This window comes from Grus americana, chromosome 10 (genome assembly GCF_028858705.1).
Source record: "Grus americana isolate bGruAme1 chromosome 10, bGruAme1.mat, whole genome shotgun sequence".
In the NCBI taxonomy this organism is placed as follows: Eukaryota; Metazoa; Chordata; class Aves; order Gruiformes; family Gruidae; genus Grus; species Grus americana.
In genome coordinates this window covers 10817825-10838925 of record NC_072861.1, presented here as the reverse complement: position 1 = coordinate 10838925, position 21101 = coordinate 10817825, and the positions used below count along the sequence as shown (strand labels likewise).

At 37.6% G+C, this 21101-nt stretch overlaps 2 protein-coding genes across 11 annotated transcripts in view; both read right to left on the bottom strand.

Annotated features, from left to right (window-relative positions):
* MYO5C (myosin VC) overlaps positions 1–14341 on the bottom strand; it is a 37609-nt gene extending 23268 nt beyond the window's left edge. For 2 of the 3 annotated variants that reach the window (XM_054837315.1, XM_054837316.1), the window contains exons 1-16: positions 14232–14341; positions 10789–10899; positions 9705–9870; positions 9285–9429; positions 8724–8880; positions 8026–8169; positions 7008–7089; positions 6324–6431; positions 5678–5784; positions 4787–5052; positions 4258–4339; positions 3774–3914; positions 2560–2685; positions 1849–1932; positions 801–935; positions 343–440 (exon numbers count right to left, since the gene is read on the bottom strand). In XM_054837315.1, coding sequence (XP_054693290.1) covers positions 343–440; positions 801–935; positions 1849–1932; positions 2560–2685; positions 3774–3914; positions 4258–4339; positions 4787–5052; positions 5678–5784; positions 6324–6431; positions 7008–7089; positions 8026–8169; positions 8724–8880; positions 9285–9429; positions 9705–9870; positions 10789–10899; positions 14232–14258 — 1979 coding nt within the window. In that variant the 5' untranslated portion in view covers positions 14259–14341. Of the gene's footprint in view, positions 1–342; positions 441–800; positions 936–1848; positions 1933–2559; positions 2686–3773; positions 3915–4257; positions 4340–4786; positions 5053–5677; positions 5785–6323; positions 6432–7007; positions 7090–8025; positions 8170–8723; positions 8881–9279; positions 9430–9704; positions 9871–10788; positions 10900–14231 lie in introns of those variants that run through there. The other variant, XM_054837317.1, reaches the window with a different exon arrangement.
* A 917-nt stretch (positions 14342–15258) lies between these two features.
* Positions 15259–21101, bottom strand: part of MYO5A (myosin VA) — a 103385-nt gene continuing 97542 nt past the window's right edge. For all 8 annotated transcript variants that reach the window (XM_054836821.1, XM_054836825.1, XM_054836822.1 and 5 more), the window contains 3 exons: positions 20926–21100; positions 19495–19575; positions 15259–18639 (listed from right to left, as the gene is read on the bottom strand). In XM_054836821.1, the coding sequence (XP_054692796.1) occupies positions 18487–18639; positions 19495–19575; positions 20926–21100 (409 nt within the window). In that variant the 3' untranslated portion in view covers positions 15259–18486. The remainder of the gene's footprint in view (positions 18640–19494; positions 19576–20925; position 21101) is intronic.

Here is a 21101-nt window from a genome sequence, read left to right as displayed (position 1 = left end):
AGCAAACATGCCTAAACAAAATATCCATCAACTTTTATCAAAGGTGGACAACCTTTCCCCTAAAAATGTTATGACAAATACACAAACACTAATATCTGCCTTAAAAAATTTTAGGATAATAAAGAATTTTTAAGGCATCAATAACTATTACTGACTGATTCTATTTTTGTAAGACGACAATATTTTTTTACTTTAGATACCCTGAAAGGAAAAATATGTTCTGTAGGGGAAGTTGTTCAACAATAAGAATTTACCTTACTGACATGCAGCTACTGTGAAGTAGAAAAATACTCTTTTAATTTTAAAGGTACTATAACAGCTCAACACCACTAACATACTTACTCAAAAGGCAACTTCTCGTCATTTGGCTTTATGCAGCGTACATAATGAGGGGTGGTTGCATTGAGTGTCACCATAAGCAAAGACAAAGAACTCCGGAACTAGAAAATATCAGACAGAATGGTTTTACTAACAAAATGTTTACAGCCAAGGAAAAAGTAAAATCTTAGGTTTTTAATTCTTTGTTAAGCTTTGGCTGGACACTGGGAGATTTTCTTAGGGTTTAGATCTTAAACACAGGAAATTTAACAGTCCTGGTGTACCTAACAGTCTCCTATACATAAATTAAACACACCTACTTACACCCAGACCTGGAGCACTGCCCTGTGGCTGGCTCTTGCTGTACTGAAAACTGGATAGCCCACCATGAATAGGAATAGAGTACAGCACCATAGCCTCAGACTGCCCAGTACAATTCCCTGAAAGTACGAGCATTGCAGAATAGCACGTTTATGTAGCACCTTATTGCCAACAGTCATCCGGAGTTGTTTGTTAGGTGACTTGAGAACAGGTCTTGCAGATTTGATGCTTATAGTTGAACTGAAAGGTGAAACGGACACTGGATTGTCTTGAAAAAAATTTGCACACAGATGAAACTAAAAGTGTGGTGAAAGAATCACAGTTAAATACTGTGTAACTGTAGTAACATTTAAATAAAAATTACACCTACGGTAACATAAAATGCAAACCCCATCCATCTTAATGCTTCAGTTAGGTATTGCCAGACTTGGAACCAGGTCTTTAAGCCACAACCAACCAGCAACTGAAGAAATAGTCACAACAGTTCTGAGTCTATTGTGAAGCACTTCCACAGTTCACAGACAAACCTCAATGACTGCTAAGCAGGCCTGCAAAAGCTCTTTCAATATGAGCAAACGTGGACATAAATACAGAACAAAGTCAAAAATAAGATCACTTAAGGTTGTATTTTCACAATATTTAATTTAAATTAAGAATATGTTTTTTGGTCAGATCAAGCTACCTTCTTAATAATAATCCCACAGTCTCAGGGTTGTAGACCTGAAAGGGACAGGGCCTTCAAGCAGCTGGGAAGTGGCAAGCACTTATAAGACATTTGATGTTTTCCCTGCCCTGGCATGCCTTTAATCTCTTTTGAAGAATAAACAAAGGCAGCTGTTAATGATAAGCCACTCAAAGCTACATGTAATGACCACAGGGGAAAAAAAAAAAAAAAAAAAAAAAAAGTGAATTGTTCTGTTTCAAGGATTCCAAAATGCTATTCAAGGGAGATATTAAGAAAACAAAAAATACTAACATAACTAGCAAAGTAAATGCACATATATGAAAAGGTTGAATACTTGTTTTTCCATCCTGTATGCTATTTTGATGTACACTTGTAGAATATTAATAAAAATTAAGACTAAACTAATTGATTCAGCCTATTAAAAAAATCTTTTTTATCAGAACAAATCTTTTAAAATCAGATCGGAATGAATTCCAGTAAAATCAGGTATTCAGAAAATTAGTCATTACTGATTGGTCACAAACCTTGCTCTCTTTCAAGATTTCAATCAATACTTCATGTACTGTATCTCTGTTTTTTTCCAGAAATCCTTCACATTTATATTCTACCTGTGCAAACGGGTGAAATCATTAACTTTTCAGCAATACATGAACAGTTAACAAAACAGTAATTTTTTTACTGTCTAAGTTGTGGTGGTCAACAGGTCTTTATTAGTCTTAAACATGATGGCTGCAACACTGCTTTTACCAGGTTCACTATGGCAAGCATACATAGATGCATACTGCAAATTTAGAAGCAGGACAAACTGTCAGAATCCACTATCAACTGCAATTTCCTTCTGCCTTCATCAGGAATTTCTTTCCTCCTCTCTTCATTATTCTATGATTTCAAATAAAAATACAAAAAAAGGAATACTACATTTGACATGTAACTAACAGAGACTAAAATGTGTACAGACTACAAACTTAACTGTTTTATTTATACGTTGCTCTCTTTTTCTGCCTTATCTTTTATACTCTCAAATTCATTATCTTAAGCACTTCTTATGTTTGTTTAAATGGCACATTAAAGGCAGTATTACCAAAAAATAAATAGTACTATGTATTGAAGATAGATTTTATAGAAGTTCCAAACAAGTGTGGTTAATATTTCCTCTATTTTCTAAGTTTGCTTCTTTTCTGAATGAGCTACTGCTAAAAAAAGGGTGAAATAATACTGGGTTGTTTATACTCTACCTTATCAGCAAAGTGTTGCACGATGAAAGATGTGTTTGACATCCTTGGCTTTTCAAAGAGTGCATTTTTATTGACAAAATTATTATATAGCTTTTGAAGCCAGTTTTCATCTGTTCCATGAGGTAACTGTAAAAATGAGAAGGGCAATCTCTTTAACAAAACTCTGCTGGACTGCTAAAACCAGCAAAACTGCTTACTATCAATAAATTCTGCCTGAATAATGCATCTTCAGTGAGTTACAAGGCCTGATAACAACCAGGTTTTTTTGTCCTTTAGCTCCCTGTAGCAAATAATTTTAAGAAAGAAGGTTATATTAATGAGAGTTAATTCTCTGATGAGTCATAAATCATTTTGTCCTGAGAGGATGCTACCTGCAATCAGGGACAATCTGATCCCTGAGAATGCTAACATGCAGAATAACAGATGAGCTACTGTGTTGGGGAATATTTCCCAATTTCTCCCATATTACTCCACAGTTTGGATTCTGAGAAGTACAACTTGCCAATATCTCCAAAGCACCTTCTAGAGACCATTTTAAGAGGGCTCACCTTTCCCTGCCCTGTTCTTCACTGAAAAAGCTACTTCAATAGGTTCGGAAGCCGAAGGGAACTACATATATGGAGGAGAAAAAAAACATAGATTCAGGAATCGCTACAGTCAGGAGAGAAGCACAGAGAAATAAGTAGTAAGACGAAAGAGGAAAAAGCAAAGATGTAGGTTTGGTGCATTCAACAAGAACTTACAAAAGAGGAAAGGAAGACTGTTTTTTTGTACCAAAATTAGTGAGTCATGGAATAACTGAGTTGTAGAAACATTGGTGGAAGAGACCTCTGTAGACCAGGTAGTCCAAATTCCTGCTTGGAGCAAGACTACCACCAACACTAGATTCAGCTTCCATTTGAACTCAAATCTGAGAAGTATCCAAGGATGGGGATCCCACTGCACCTCTGCTTAACCTGTTCTAGTACTGCACTATTCTCACAGTGAAGAAATCTAGTTGCTGGGTTAGATTCTGGGTAAGAATCTAGTTTTAGGTTCTTAATTTTATACAATAAAAATAGACTTAAGTGGCTTACAATTAAAATTACCAAACAGAGAGCAAACAATAAAATTCCTTTTATAAGGAAAATGCTCTACTTCCCATTTAAAAGGAACAAAATATGAATTAACCCACAAGCTTTTTTATGGCCTCACAAATACAAGAATTAAGTTACCAAGCACTCTTCATCCAGAAGTTCTAAAATTCCCATTTTAGCTTCAATAAGGTCAATGACAGGCTGGTTGTCATAGAAGTCTATTAAAGTCCATGGGATATCTTCCTTCATATATTCTTCTTGTTCAAGTTTAAAGACATGCTAGATATGTGAAAATTAGGAAAATGTAAGGTTACAATTAAGGAAGCAAATATATACAATGTGTGCATGTGTGTGATTGTATATATAAGATAGAAAAAATATTTATATATTTTGTTGTGTAGTATATGTCTGTCTTGTAAGAAAATAAACTCAGAAAATTTTGTTTTTATATATATGTGTGTGTATATATATAAAAATAAAATATTTTTGTCTATTACTGGATAGCCATTACCCAGAAATATCCACTACTCAAATACAAATAGCATTTACTAATATCCATCATTGACAATTTCAAAACCGAAGCAAAATAAGATAAAGAACTATAACAAATGAAAGAACATACCAGGTTAAATTGCTGCTGCAGTTTTTCATTAGCATAATTGATACAAAATTGTTCAAAACTGTTCACATCAAATGTTTCAAAGCTGAAACACACGTCGAATACGTAAAAAGATTAGGTGATGCAACAGTGTTAGAGGAAAAAAAAATTCCCTTGACATTTAAATACAAATGGTAGTATCCTTCTAAGACTTTGGAGCGATCCTACTATTTCTAAGAAAATTAAATTGCTGCAAGGCTAATCAAGATGCTAAGGCATTTCAAAATTTCCCTAGAAGTTAATGTTTCCAGACATAACAGAGCTAAAAAAATAAATCCGTATCTCATATCAAAAACGTAAAGCTCATTCATAAAAAATACTAGTATTTATAGGTGCCAAACATTTCCACTACTCCAGATGCTACAGAACTTACATGACTATGACCTTTTAGTAAAGCAAAATGCTCCAAATTCATTAGCAGCACAAATTGAAGAGTGCTTCTTAACTCCAAAGAAAAGGCAGAACTTAAATTTGTGTCCAGAGACATTCTTACCCATAAATGTCCAAAACACCAATAAAAGTATGTTGTTTGCCAGGGTACTGCAAAGCTTGGTTAATTCTTTCCACGATAAAATCAAATACATGAGAATAGATCTTCTTTGCCAGAGCATCCCGTGCATTAACAGCCTGAGCTCTTGTCATTGGCTTTATTACAGTCTCTGAGGTAGTGATAATCTTTCGGTGACACAACCACTGTGCCATTTTGTTACAGTTTAAATCCAGAAGTTCACAGAATATATTGAGATGTTTATCTTCCAGCTTTAAAGAAGATAAATAAATATTATTAGTTACATTTAATACTTTAACTGTTGTCTAGACAGCGAAATCCTGGCACCACTTACATCAAATTTATTTTTAAATAGACAAGGGGTTCTGTTCACTTCTTCATCTGGCAAAATATCAAGAGCAGCTAAAGCAAGTAATACTGGAGAGAGGTCCTGACAAAGAGAGAAAAACTTAGACTGGATGAGATGCTTTGGATTAAGATGTTGAAAGGAAAAATTTCTTTAGTCGATGTTTAGGTGTCCTTGCTTTTTAGACTTGTACAATCTGCTGGGACACATTCTGAGCAGCTGTGACAAACTGTTTCCCGTATCCTGCAGACAGTCCCAAATGGCTTCTCCAACAGCTATGGATCAATTGGATATGGGGCGCTCAGCCACATTTTGCCTTTTGTTCAGACTTTCTGAACCTGGGCACAAAACAGGATTCGCATAAACACTTGTGATGATTCTATACATATGAAGATGGAAAAATCTCTCAAGCGTAGTATACCAGATTTAATGGTGCTCTGAGCCCCAGAAACGAGAAAAACTACTGCTAAAGGACTTTTGGCATAGAATATAAAAGAAAACGCTGGTATGTGAATCAGCTACTTCCTTACACTGATGGATGATCTCTCATCTCCAACAGCTGTTACTTCCACATCGCCTAAGTGTAGGATTGCTGCCAGCATTTTAAAAACATCCATCTGAAAATCCACTTTCAGACCTAAAAAAACAATTCTTGATTATTTAAATACTCAGAAACAGTACAATTATTTAAAATAGCACAATGCTGAATTACTTGTTTTGTTGTGTAGCCAAGAGTTGTATAGCATCTCTGCAGACTACTATGCAAAGCCTTGGTCCTGCCTACTTTCTGCCTTTCTGATCTGATGAGATATTAGGCATAAATTCCCGTACCTCCCCAAGTGCCAGCTCAAGTCTGATTTGGCTTTCACATAAGCCATATAGGGGCACAGAAGCTTCCAATTCCACTTCTGTCACCGCATGTTAGCTTAAGGGCCAAGAAGACTCCAGCCCTTCATGATTTTGACCATTAACAATGAACACCAATTGCTAACAGCCATTTGCTCTTGCCTAGTGCTTTTAAAACAGACCAACAGTGCAACGGATAAGCTATGAAAGAAATTATTTTGGTAATTACTACTAAAGTTTTGGACGTTTCAGAAATCATCTGCCTTTGCCCATTTCAGAAAAGAACCCACAATTTTTAAATCTATTGAAAAGGTACTCCCAAGAACATACCCAGTAAGGCAAATGTCTTCTGAGTCTCCAGCATATTTGCTCTGTCATCAACTCCTTCTATTACTGTGCTGCCACCCATGCTCGTGTAGTTAAATTCTTCTGCACTTCCTATAAATAAGAAGCAAAACTTGTAATGCTGGAAAATTTGGGACTGGGGATAGCCACTTGTTAAAGACTCTTGTAACACGACAAAATTAAAGATGCTATCAGATGACAGCTCTTCAGCAAAAAGCCGGAGGTCCTCTTTTTCTGAGAGAAATCCATGCACCTAATTCAGTTAAGCTGACACTAATTGGTATTCATAATTCCTTGCAAGTTTAATACTTAATCTAATACACAACCAGAAATGAAGACTGAGTAAACATATACCCACAGTCTGCTTCTCCCAGGTGCCATTAAAGCTTCTCTGTAGATAAATGAATCAAGCCCTTAAACTGTCATTATGGCATCTGTCACTACAGAAAGTATTAGAATAAAGTGTCATGCGCTCCTCAAGTTACTAGGGATTTGCTAGCAAGTTCAATATAAGCAGGATTAATAGCTAAGTGACTTAAAAATGCAAGTCCCATTGTAAGTTCGTGAGATTTATGCTATAAAGCACTTAACATCCTAGCATTTGAAAAATCCAGTCTTCAAAATACTGCACTGCAAAAACAAACAGTAGATTATTGTCTTGACACCTACCCAATTTAAGATGCTTAAATTCAGGTTGCATAGCAGATGCACACAACTGATAAAATATATGGTAATTTCTCTCATTCTCTGACTGTAAATTAAAGCAAAGAATACCATTACAGAAAGAAAAAACAAACAAAAAACCCCAAAACAAAAAACCCACCAACCAAGGAAACATTCAATATTCAACACTACTGTAAAGAGATAGTGACACTTGAAGGCTAAATTCTGCTGCAGCATAGTTTGGCAAACAAATTCACCAATATTAAAATGGCACATCTTACTCTTCAACGAGAGCTTTGAAAGTGATGAATTCAAGTCTATTTTATTTCTATTACCGATATGCTGCGTTCCTTCCCCAAGTCTGTAACTCTAGTAATTTCTTCTGCTTGAATAACCATCTACTAATAAGACAAATATTGTAATGAACAACTGAGTAGGAGTGCCAGCTGAAACACTGCCCCGTGGTAACTCAGAAAACTCTCTATTTTCAAACCATCTTTCAGGCAGCAGATATATAGAAGTATTTTTCATAGTACTTATAAAGTTGCAATACTACTAAAAAGGAAAAGTTTGTAAAAACAGCTTTATAAAATTAAATGCTTTCTTTAGTAGATTATCACAATTATGCTCTGACACTGTAGTGAGTCACATGCAATAAGCCCTGGCCTTATAAATCTTCAGCCAGTTTTTTACCCAGATCCCCTCTGCCCTATATACATTGTTCCCTTCCAGATACAATTGGCATACGTTGCTATTGTGACTGAGAGTTACAGATTTCTCAAATACTTCTTGCACTTATGTCAGGGAATTGTCCCTGGGCTACATCCTCCACCTAACATAAAGAAGAACATGGAATAAATTAGCTTCTTATAAATAAGATTAGCTCCTATTAAAAAATAAATCAAATGCTGATTAGACATACTATTCAGAACTTCACGTAAAAAATGTTTATGTGAAACTAGTAAAAGGATAGCACATTAGCAGCTATACTGACATTGACTGATTTTAACTTTATTTTACCCACCTGAAAGACAACTCTGGATTTCTCAAGCAGGTATGTTCTCATGTTAGCTCCAATGATTTGGTAACTCTGATCAAAACTGATTTCAGTGTATTTTCCAAATCGACTGCTATTATCATTCCGCGTGGTTTTTGCATTGCCAACAGCCTGCAAAAATTACGCACTTTCAGAATTTTACTTGCATCTTTCATAAGAATAACTTTGTGAAAACACGACTCAACTACAAGTTCCTAAAATCAAAGGTGTGCAAGGATCAATCTCAGCATTGAGCTGTGAGATTTAAATTTTGAGGCCCACATTTGAAAATAAGCCTCAAGTCAAATAGTATAACAGTACATAAACTGAGAATTAGACAAAGTATGTTTTCCCACCATAAGGAACCTTAACCAGTTTCTATTCCAATTAACAAACAACTTGTTCAATATTGTTTTCCCATCATCTAATTAACAGGATGCGGTCAGACAAAACTCTGGAGACAAACTAGTGCCTCCAAAGGGCCACTGGTAAATTAGGCAGAACCTGGGTGTTCCTGAAGCTGACTACCTCCTTCCATCAGTAACACTGAGATGCTAAACTTCTAATTTAGATATCTAACTCAGGCAGCTAAAACATCCCTAAAGATTGCAAACAAAGATTCCCAGCAGCTCTCAGAATTCTCTCCTCGACAAGTACAGGCTTGATGGATATTCTCTGAAACCTACCTCAGTTATTGGATTAGATGCCAGTACTTTATCCTCCACATGTGCATTGCTGCTTGACTTACTCACAGTGGCAAAGTATCTCATCGTGTATCTTGCAGACACAGTCTTCCCAGCTCCTGATTCTCCACTGACTATAATAGACTGATTTTTGTTATTTCTAAAACCAAATAATCAGACAGTTTAAATCAGACATGTCTAAATGCATGTATAAATGTAAGAATTATATATATGTATGAAACAAATGTGTGAAAACACAGCTGCGGTCAACTCTCACATCAGTTCCATCTTTCATCTGCTCTTCTCTTACTGCTCTTTGGTTGTAACCTCTAGGCTGACGTCATTGCTATTCACTCAGCTAAGACAGTGTTTCGCCCCTCATCAAGAATGAAAATAGTTATGAGTTTAGAAATTCCTCAGCTGGAATTATTCCTCCTATAGTTAAGTTAACCATTCAAAGGGATTCTTAATAGCCAATGGCACATACACGGTTAAATTAAATTACAATTAACACCGGCACTAGACTTCAAGTGTTATTTACAGACATTAAGCAACATACTGAACCTTGCCATTTGCTTGTACGCTTCTTCTGCCACAGCGAATATATGTGGATCCATGTCCCCCATGTTTTGCCCGCTATATGCATGGATAATAGCATCTCCATATATTGGCAACTGTTTATAGGGGTTTATTGCAACCAAAATTATTCCTACAACCAAGTGTACAAAACAAAAATAAAACATGTTAGTTCAATGAAATGCCAGTTTTCGAAAACAGTTAAACTGATACAAAGTGGCAGTATTTTCTAAACGAGGTGGGAGATCCTGATCAACAAACAAGTCTACACTCATACAAAAACAAGTTACCTCAAATGAGTTAAAATACGCTTGAGGAAAACATTGCTCACATCATATTGCAAACTAACCCAAGATTTATTTTTTTTTTAAGAATTTTTTTTTAAAACCTGCATTTTACTTTGCTTACCACTATAGGTGTAGATAAGCTTAGACTCCACAAAACGAACTTTAAGATTGTGTAGAACAGCTGGTTCATGGAGATAGCTAAGTGCAGTGAGATCATTTTCACCAACAAGGATGTCAGGATTTCGTAGGGGTGGCAAAGCAGCTGGATCAACAGGGTAATTCAGTTCCTGTCAACAAAAATGACTTGAAGTACCATAAAATGCATTGTGTTTGCATAAATGCTAATTGATCTTCTACCTTTACACAAAGTTACAGGGTTGATCGAGCCCTGTCTGATCTTGTATTTCATCAATTCCGTACATCCCACTGAACTGAGGGGACTTGGAGATCATGAAAGTAAGATGGAGCTCTTCGTTGCTTATTAAAAAGCAAGCTACTTTCTGCTTATTTATGATATTTTGTATTGAAATCTGCAAAAATGGGAAATGCGTTTAGCTCTCTAAACACATGCATATTTCAAGTACAGATGAAAACAGGAGACCAGCTGCAACTGAATGAAAGTAAACACCTGGCCAGAACTTAAGTCAGCTCTAAAACTACCCTTACTCGCAACCCTTCAGTTTTATTTACACAAAGTTTAAAACTCACTTCTGTTTCTTTCAGCAAATCCATTTAATCATACATTTAATACTTGTTAAGAACAGGAATGCAGAAATACAGTATACTGTTTTCAAAATGTTAAATCTGTAAAGAACTCAGATATTAAAATTAACAGATCCTCCATAAAGCAACAACTTTAGGGAAAAAAGCAACAGCTAGCTCCCTGAGAACTATTTATGCCTGTCTTGCATTTCCGATTTACTTCGACTTAAGATGAGTTTCAGTGTTTGTTTCAGAAGTGAAGCGATCTTTCTTCTTCAAGGTAAGTGTTCTATACTAATGTGGCACAGATAGTAGAATTGCACTCGTCATATTTTTAGGTAACAGCTGGTTACTGTACAAATTTCAATATGATAAAATTCTGGTCACTGCAGGGTTAACATAAAATAAGGACAAGTCATTTAGATCCTGTAATGGTGTGTCCTATGTTTCTACATAAACATATCTCAGCAAACTCCATAATAAATTAAGGCTTTTCTCCTTACAGTTCCATCTTCTAATTGCACATGGAGAAAACGGTCTCCAGCTTTGTAGTTTTTTGTGATTTCTGCAGACTGCCAAACTTCTTCATTATCAGGGATCCAAACCCTATTGTACTACAATGGAAAAACAAGACAATAGTTAGCTTAGCTATTATCATAATACTAGACTAGCACAAAAAAAAAAAAGTCTTCAAACATCAAGTGCAACCAAAAAGCTGAACTGGATGCCAGAATTTTTGGGGATTATTATTAGCTCTGACCCTTTCAGCAGGCTATATTTTTGTGGTTTATTCTTCACGAAAGGAAAGGAAAAAAAAGAAGAAAAAAAAAAGAGCACAGACAATCTCGGACATGCTTGTTCTACTGCTGTTTAGTGTAAAGTCTGCAGAACAGAGCACAGTAAGGTGAACAAGAGCCAGACTGTTGCCAGGCTCTTCAAACCCCCTAACACGGAACAAGGAGAATAAAATACACTTGTGGCAGAGCCCTGATTTCTAGGAGATTTCAAATGTGCAAGTACCAGAGAAAGCATCTCACTTAGTGGAATTTAGACAATCACTTCCCTGAATTCAAATATAGGATACTGAACTTAGGAAGCATTTTGCCATGGGTACGGATGAATACACAAGAAAGACCGCACAGTTACTTTTCTTCTAAGGGGTCTGAAGTGCAACCTCCAAACAATTTCTTCTCCTGTTGTAGGGCGAACTTCAAAGACCACCAACAGGTTCTTTCTTTATAAGCAATCAGCTAGCTTCGCTTAGTTCAGTTCCAGTAAGGTACTTTAGCTCTGCCGCAGGAAGAGAACATCCTTCCTAAAAGTACTAATTTCTAATGGAAGCAGAGGAATCTTAATTATTTTAAGGTATTTGAAGAATTGAAACAACAGAATTACCTCTGCATAAATGTTTAAATGTAAATTAGGCTGTTTGAACCATCTGGTTCTCCTATGCGGAAGTTAAAATGCTGAAGCAGTGGCAACCTCAGTAAGTCAGGAATTTCATCACCAAAGTGAAGTGTGTCCATCTCATCCTGCCAGGGTTTGACAAAGTGGCGTTGTCCCTAAAAGCTTCCCTAACACAACAACTACGTGTTATTAGATACTGGGTTTAGTAACATTGAAATCACTTCTGTTCAGGGATTCGCAGTTTGAGATCACTTCTGACATATCACCATCTTCCTTAAATCTGGGTGCAAAATACTTTTTATACCATATAGCGTGTATCTCAGACGGCAATGAAGATAACATTGAAGACTATATTTGGATGTAAGGAGAGGACGGGAGGAAGGACAGTGATGTCAGGAAAAAAGCCTGAAAATCACCAGTACATACTAGTACTGAGTTTCTTATAGGCCATCTCTCCTCTAATTTGTGATAAAGTAACACTAGAGAGCACAGAACCATTCAGTTCCTACTTGCACAGCCCAACATGCCATATAATCTTCTTCCAGCATCCTCCTGCTTTGATGGCCAGAACCCTTCATTTGATTCCCCTACCCTAGCTATAATCATGGCCAGTTTAAACCAACTGTGTTTAAACAAACCCATGAGAACTGCTGCAGCTGCTTATTTGAAAAGTTAACATTAGTCAAGAATTTCATGAAGTGTTAGCATAGCCACAGACACCTTGGAGACTCGCACACCTTCTCACTTTGGTGTGGCAACTGTTGGTTTTGGCACAAATTACTTTTCTCCTAATTTGGAGGAAGCCGTGGAAGCTCCAGCAGATCCTCAGAACATGAGGGTGTCCGCCTCGAGGACCCTGCTGAACACACCACCGATGGTGGGTACCTACAGAGGTCCCTACCAACTGCACTGTACCTCAACAGTAGTTCCCAACTCCAAACGATTTAGGGTAAGAGGGACTTTGACGGGTATGTCCTGTAAGTTAGCTTGGGTGGTTCAGTGACCTCTCCAGTTGAGTTTTCAGTATCTCTAAGGATGGAGATCTGCCTTTCTGGTCAACCCTATGCCAACCTGGCATGTATGTCAGGTGATGAACACTAATCGAAACCTCAGCCACTTTCACGATACCTCTTTGCTGATGCCTTCAGCACGATTGAATTCTTCCATGCAATATCCAAAAATCACAGAGACCTTTCCTAAACAACCCCAAACCAATATGATGACAATGTTTTCATCTATCTAACCAGAGGGAGAAAAACCCAGCTTCATGAGTATCTATTTAACAGGCAAATGAAAGACATGGCTAAGTGAAATCAGTTTTAACTTTGCTTTTTCCATGTGTGTCTAATTGACTGTTGTGTCATTCCTACACTATGCTGATTTCCTGGCTTATAAAAAATACTTACTATTCACAGCTGTTAAACTGAATTATTTGCTGTTATTCTATAAGAGTCAAGAATATCACCACCAAATAACCTCGGGGGCACTTGTTTCCAGGTAAGAAAGTGAATTGCACTAGGTCACCGACAAGAAAAAGGAAGAAAAAGCATGTGATCAAAGTACTGATTCTTCGGAAAAGGTCCCTGCAGTGCCAGGAGCCTCCATTGGCAAACGCACCCAGCCTACCAAAGCTCAGTTTCTCCAAACCCTGCCTTGCAAGTAAACAGAAGAGAGTTTGCTCATTTTCGTATCAAGTTACACCCACATTCCTTCCTGCCCTTCACCTGCCCAACATTATTCCTGATTAAAAACCCCCCATTTGTTCTTTCAACTGCTCAGAGTGCGGTACTAACACAACAAATGAATAAATCCCAGCGCAGCACAGGGCTAAATGGGAGTTTACTATGGCAGCTGCTTTTGCGATAGAAGAGACACAGGCTCATAAAGCAGCAACGTATGCGTGTTATTTTTGTTATTCAAAGCTAAGCAAACAAGTTATACGTCACAACACTCTAGTGAGAAAAATTGTGCAAAAAATACAGGAGCCGCAATAAGGAAGAATCTTTGCTTTAGTGTCAAGTTCTGCCAAACATAGTCAATATTTGCATAACAAAAAGAGCGAGCACTCCACGATTAAGTGGCCAGGGAAGTGCTGCTAAAATCGTCTAATCGCTGGCTACCACATCAGAGACCTACACCTAAAGACCAAAAGTCTCAAAAAGTATTTCTCTCCAAAAGAAGCGGCATTTTCCTATGCTGCCCTGGGGTTTCATAGCCGCTCCGCTGCCCGGCACAGGCGATGCATCCTCACACACCGCAGACGCGTTCCTCCATCAGGTCCAAGCCAGCGAACTCTATCAGCAACACAACCGACTCAACGTTTTAACGCGCCGCCACAACCCCAGGAAGCACAAAATGCACAAGCACACTCCGGCGAGCTCAGCATTACTCCCCCAGCCTGGTCACCCCTCTCCTTCCCCTGCCCCTCAGCGGGCGGCAGTCGGTTCCTCGCGGGACGACCGTCGCCCCCCTTCCCCTCAGGCGCCGCCCCTGCCATGGCGGTCCAGTGCTCTTCAGGGCCGCTCCCCGCCCCGCTCACCTGGGTGTAGAGCTCCGCCAGCGCCATGGGGACAAAGCCGTCGTCGCCGCCGCCGCTCCGGGCCGGCAGCGGGGACACAGTGGTGCGGCAGGTTCCGCAAGGGGCCACGGTCCGCCCTCGGCCACCACCCCCGAGGCGTGGGGAAGCGGCCCGGCCCCCATCCTGGGCTTGTCCCGCCTGGGCACGGCCCTTCCCCGCGGGGCAGGAAGGCGGTTCCCCGCCGTCGGCACAGCTGAGGCGCTCTGCTCGCCTCAGTGACCCGGAGCAGGTGATCAAAGCATTCCGAACTGTGTGGGGCTTTTTATGCGGGCAGTCTGCAGGCTAGCTCTTAATTTTGACAGGTATATAAGTATAGTGGAGATGAGGTGTAGTCCCAATTACCACACGGGCAAAGCTGGCATCTTGGATGCTTCTTGTAGTGATTAGGAATAATGCTGCTCCAGCTGCCAGGGGGATCACGAGGGGAGCCATTCCTGACTCAGTAGGGAAAAACAACAGAAACGTTAATCACCTTCCGATAAAACAACATGAAGGAGTTTCTCTAACAAGCCTAGAATAAGATAAAAATAACTCAGATTGCATTTAGTAAGCTTAGGGCACTAATAGGTATTATATTTAAATGTCCTTTATGAGGAAAAAGATAGGAATAACCACAGTACGAGGCTTTGGCAGTTGGATGATGCCCGGAGGCCCAGTAGCCCTCCCTGCCTGCCTGGCACCGAAGAGCTCTTATGGCACAGAAGCCAATTACAAATATTATTTCAGTAACAGTTAATACTTGGTGACGAAATATCCTAACAGAATGGGGTTATGTTGAACAAAATATTTTCAAACACGCAGAGCAGTTTATGGCACGCCGTGGGTGTCTGGGTGTGTATTTATACACTCCTCGGACTTCACCCCACTCCCGTGGCAGTCAACGCCAGGTCTGCCGTGAAGGTAGAGGGAACCCGTGCGATCGTCTGGGGACTGTGCCAGCACACAGCTTATGAACAACCAACCAAGCAAACAAAAAAAAATCCAAAGCAAATCTTACAGTTGTATTTTTATTTGAACATTTTCCAGTGATAGCTATTAGGCTACAGTTTTTATGATGCATACATTTACTAAGTACAACATCAGACACTACAACAGATCAGAGCTCAGGTCATTCTGACAATGTTTTGGTTTTCATCTACGTACTGTAGTGGCATCGAGTGAAAACCTGTGTTTAAAGGCTTTTATTTTTCACATGAAGTATCAGCATCTTAAAAAAACAAGTGTTTACTCATAGTTTTTGTACGGTATTTGAAATGTGTTCAGTTTAAATCACAAATTACACAGACCTTCAAACTGCAAATGCTGGTGTTTCCAAGTTGGGAACAAATGTTACTGGATAACAATCCACTTTTCAACATTGAAGTTGATCCTATTTTTTTCCTGTGATAGACAGAATAGATTTATCGCATTTTACAGACTTAAGCACTTTCACATTCCATCCCAGACTGAAGTCTGAGAAGTTATTTTTCAAAATTTGGATAGAAGACTGTGTCCTAAACATCAGAATAAAATGATCACTGGAATAAAAATACACCAAACTGAATGAGGTAATTATTGTGCAAAATCTCTAGAATAACTGTGTATAATTCTAAGGGGTCATTGCCAAGTATTTTTCCAGCATCCGATAAAATCTATCATAGCAATAGATAATAAATTAAAATATAAAAGATATGTCCACATTAAAAGAGCATAACAATGATTCAAAGGAAAAAACAAAGTTGTTAAAATAATTCTGCATTATATTCCATGGTTAAAGAGATATTAGTCCTAAGGTGAAAGATATATCATACACTGACACTAAAATTTTACTTCTGAAAAGTGCATGTAAAATACTGCCATGTAAAATGTTAGATGAATTACCAATTACACATCTATTCCAACTTAAAAATATTTTCCTTTAAAACATGTCAAGCAGCATATACTTTTAATGTGATATAAAAGTAATACCAGTCAAACCACTGAGTTTAAGGATAATACCTATAAATTACTAACCACTACTTTTTTTAAGGAAACAAGATACAATAAGGCTTTTTACAGGTAAACAAACTTAAAAAATAAACAAAAATACATTTAGGCATACATTTTAATACACTAATGCTTAAGTAGTGGATACATTTCCTGATCTACAGTATGAACATACTGTAATGGCAATTGTTTGTTTTTCAATAGGAGAAAAAATTTTCAGGTCAGCATGTTCTCAAGTATTTTCTTTTCTAACCTTGTTACTGGATGTGAAGGCTTTCCCATTACATTCTCACAAGTACAGTACCCCGAACAGTCTGAAAACTACATTATACCTTATTTGGAGCCACTTAACAGTAGCCCTAGTTTCAGAAATCAAGTAACATTTGAAAAAAGAGTGTTTGGTATACCATGCACAGGAAACCCATCTAAATCTAAATGATTCAGCAAAGGTCATTCAAAACATTTATGCAATGCAGTATTAGGTTCTTGGAAGTACTCGCATGATCCATCAAACATAATATGGGGCATATGCATTTGAAAATAAGATGGCATGAGCATCTTAAAGTGATACCAGCAAAGTTTAGGTTGTCTTTACTAACGATTTTAGCAACCATACAAAGAGCATGTCTACCTCTCAAGTAACACATAACCGAAATGTTTCAATCTGCTTAACAGTGAATTTTTTTCTCTGAGTTTGCAGGCAAACAGATTGGTACCAAATAGTCTAATAGTGTACCTCTAGATTATTTCTTGATATTTTAAAAGAAATCAATGTTAATGCTAAGTTGCTAATTATTATAATACATAAAAATATTGCACAATGCAATTGAGCAATGTGTGTGGCTTTTTTTTACATGTATATTTGAGCCATACACCACAAACTACCTGTTTTAAAGTTCAGAACTGGAACCTTAAGGAAGGCTTCTGCGCTCACGTTGCACATTGTGAAATGTGAATTCTATATAGCAGATCCAAGATGTGTGAGACAGAAAAATCTTTCTAGTAAGATGTGCAACATCCAAAATAACTCAGTTTCTCATTATGCACTCTGGATTGCCAGTGATTAAATCAGCATGAATCATAGTCAAATGACAGCATTATAGTCAAAACCTACTTAACGTTGTTCTTAGTCAGCCTTTCAAAGAATGAGAGCCTTGGGCTACTGCAGAAATTTTCTATTAAGATTTTCCTCTCAAATTCCAGTATGAAAAAATGCTTTTTTTTTCTTTTTTAAGTGGCAACAAACCAAAGGAGATTATAGTCCAAATACACACTGTCATCTGTGGGGTCTACCAACAAAGAACAACATTAGACAGACTACAAAATCTAAATAAATACTAAAATCATTATTGAGTTCTGATCATTTGCTTCAAGATTCTGTATTTTTAGCTAACTACTTTTAAAAATAACTAAACATGTAATTTCCAGTGTGCTACTTGTGCTTAGTTACCATTTTCCTCTACAGGTGTTATTTCATACCATTTGCAAAAATCCAGTTAAAATAACAGGCTGCATCGGACTGTAAATAAGGTTGACAACAAAAAAATGAACTATCTTATTTTTAGTGCCTAGTGTGATACTGTCATACACGTAAAAGAACACAATATGCAGCAGCGATTTAGTATGCTTGGTAAACCACAGTACTAACAAATGAACATTTAAGTTATAGCACATAGTGAGCTATATGTCTTAACACTAGAATTTATGTCAAACTGACATAAATAAGGAAGTGGTTTAAGAAATCATTTTATATATTGCCAGTTTGTGTTTCTCCATTCCAGTTTTTACAAATTAAATGTAACAGGCTCCCAAGTGACTGTGTATTCTACTACAAAACGCCTTACTTTCAAGTCTTCCATGTTCAGGACTGTGACTGTCCCTGTTGGTCCCTGCCTATGAGAAGATTACATATGGAGTTTAATTTACACTATTTAAATATGTTACTAAAGATCTAAAAATGTCTCTAGACAGCTGAAGACACAATTTTTGTCCAAGCCCAATTTCCATATTCTGGAAATGTATGAATCAGTGATGTCCTCATAAATGCAATGACTGAACACGAACACATATCTTTCTATTAGCCTTCAATCTGTGGTGCTGTTAGGTTGTTTTACAGCTACTTTTACTACAGATCTGGGCATACATAGACTGTTTGTTCAGAAAATGTGTTTTCAGTGGCTCGCTATGTTTTAACGGGTAAAGATATCAGGCAACGGATTCTCCATCTAACACTGACGGTACATCCTTGGGATCAGACGCGCGATATGAAGCCCAGGCCCAAGCTGGCTGGGATCTGAATGGTTTCTAATGCCAGAGAGGATGGATTAAATGGAAAAGTAACGGGAAAGATGTGTTTAGCATCCATGAGCAACTGAGGAGAGTCCTTCCTGTCTCGCAGACGCATCTGCAAAGATAAGAAAGTGTTTACATTAGCATTTAGCCACTTCATTGATAATAATCATCTTGCAAAGAGGTAGTATGTCATCTGTGCTTACAGCTACACGTGTGTACAGACACACATTCTATGCTAACTTGACCTGACACATTTGCAATGATTGTGGCATTAAACTGTAGTTACTTTTGTCATTTCCAGTTCTGTGTATCTTCCCCTTACAACGCAATCTGCAGATAGTTAGATTCCCTGCAAAAGGAAGAATTTGCCCACTAACTGGTAACCGCATCTTTTCAGTAAGTAGAATTATAGTTTCATCTCAGTTCTACCTTCCCAATCTCCCTTATCCTGCTAGTAATGTAATTCAATTTCTTTGTTTCTTTTATTTTGCTCTACTGGCTGCTTTTCTTTGCAGTTTTCAAAACATTTCATTGTCATCAAAATATATAAATCTAGAAGGGCTAAATGAAGAACTTTGGAATGAACATAGGCCTCAGTTTTCAAAGCAGTTGGAACTCCTCGTGCAGACGCAGGTCTGACAAAAGTATTTGTGTATAGAAATGTTACCGCTTGAAAAGCTGGCATACAAGTGTGATAACATACACAAAGATGTATAAACACAAAACCCTCTCACCTTCTAAACTGACAGGGAAACTAACATTTTCATGCAATTCTGGAGGCAGTAAATTGTGATTGCTAAAAATTTTAAGGCTGACATCACCTTTTCAACATAGCTAAAAAATGATAGCTAAAAAGCCTAGTTTGCTTCAGATTCCTGAATGTATTTAAGGACACAAGCTATTTTGGCTCAAGAGAGGGTTTCTTAGAAATAGGCACATGATTTTTGATGAAAAGATATAGCCATACCTGTATTGTACGTATAAATGATACCAAGACTCTCTCTTCAAACTCATTAACTGGAGTATACAAATTCAGAACTTTCACAATCTGTGAAGAAGAACAGCCATTCTTAGGTTCATTTTACTGATGAATCAACAGATGCATCCATGGTTACTGGCAATATACTTTTAAAATTAGCTATTTTAAAAGGAAAATTATTTACAAGTATTTGTTATTTTTCGCTTTATTGATTCATACAGAATTCCATCACCTGCTTAATGCTATGCTATATGACTGCCTGCTTCAGAACATGTGTTCTTTGGAGGTAGAAACTCAATTTCTACACGTGTGTGGATAATACCAAGCTCTGGAAAAATCAGATTATAAGTAACCGACTGTGTTCCTACATCCCCTGGAAACATGCTGTATTTCTCACCCTGATTTTGACCCTATAATTCTGACCTTCTGTATCTTCCATTCAAGAGTGTCTTATGACTTCACTGTTTTTCAACAGAGTGAGCTATTTCTCAAAAAAATAGGGCTAAAACCACCAAAGAAAAGAAGTACGTTACAAAGACTTTAATAATGTGGGTTAAACTTGTAAAAGTTATGAAAAGTTCTCTTTGGTTTTTTTACATGATTGTCTTTAAAAAAAATAAACCACAACACTTTTTAACAAAACACTTGAAGCATGTGGAATTCTAACTTCTTATTTCAGTACAAAACTAACAGATTTTCCAGCAATGTGAATCACTAAATCAAAACAGCTATATGAATGCAACTGCTAGTGCTGACACCATTGTGAAAGAAACGGAGAAATTTCTTCCTTTTCCTGATGGGAATGTTCAGTAATCATCAAACATGCCTGGATCTATTTATTCCTGTACAACCTCTACAGAAATGTAGCATGGTTAAAATAAAGTGCAACTTATGTGTACAAAATCTAAGCTTTCATAAATAGAAGTCTTCAGCTGAGATACACTTGGTTCAGCCATTCTGAGGCTAATGGGTACAGTAACTTAACACTTTTGTTTGCAGACCCTGAGACAACAGTTCTGTGTGAATTGTCCATTAACTTAACGGGATACTAACTCTGATGACAGAAAGATCATTTCCTAGTATCCTAGGCAGAGCTGTCTGGAGTAGAGAGACATCTTTTAGAGAAGAGTTTTCTCTAAGGATTTTCACAAACTGAGAGACAATGTATAGTACTACACACTGAACAATCTATTGAGCCTCATCTCGTTTGCTCAAAACTTATCTTGAACATCAGACCTCAAAAAGGTCCAGTCCTTTCTTTACGCCTCCAACTTAATCTGTTTTACTTGTACTAATGCAAAATGAAGTAAGAAATCTTGGATCCATGCGCGACAGCAGTGCAGGCAGGCACAGCAGACACCAACAGAGCAGAAAACTGCTCAGAAGTGACAGCAGAACAGATGACGAGAGTTTGCTTACCTGGGCAGTAGTCAGTGCATTGCACATTGAACAAATGGCTTCTGCATCTTCATCCGTTTTCTTTTTTACTTGCAACAACTGTGCAGCCTGGATGAGGGGTTCCAGTGTTTCTTTAGCCCCACTATTCATCAAATTTTTATCACGTAGCCATTCTTCCAGTTGACTCACGTTGTATC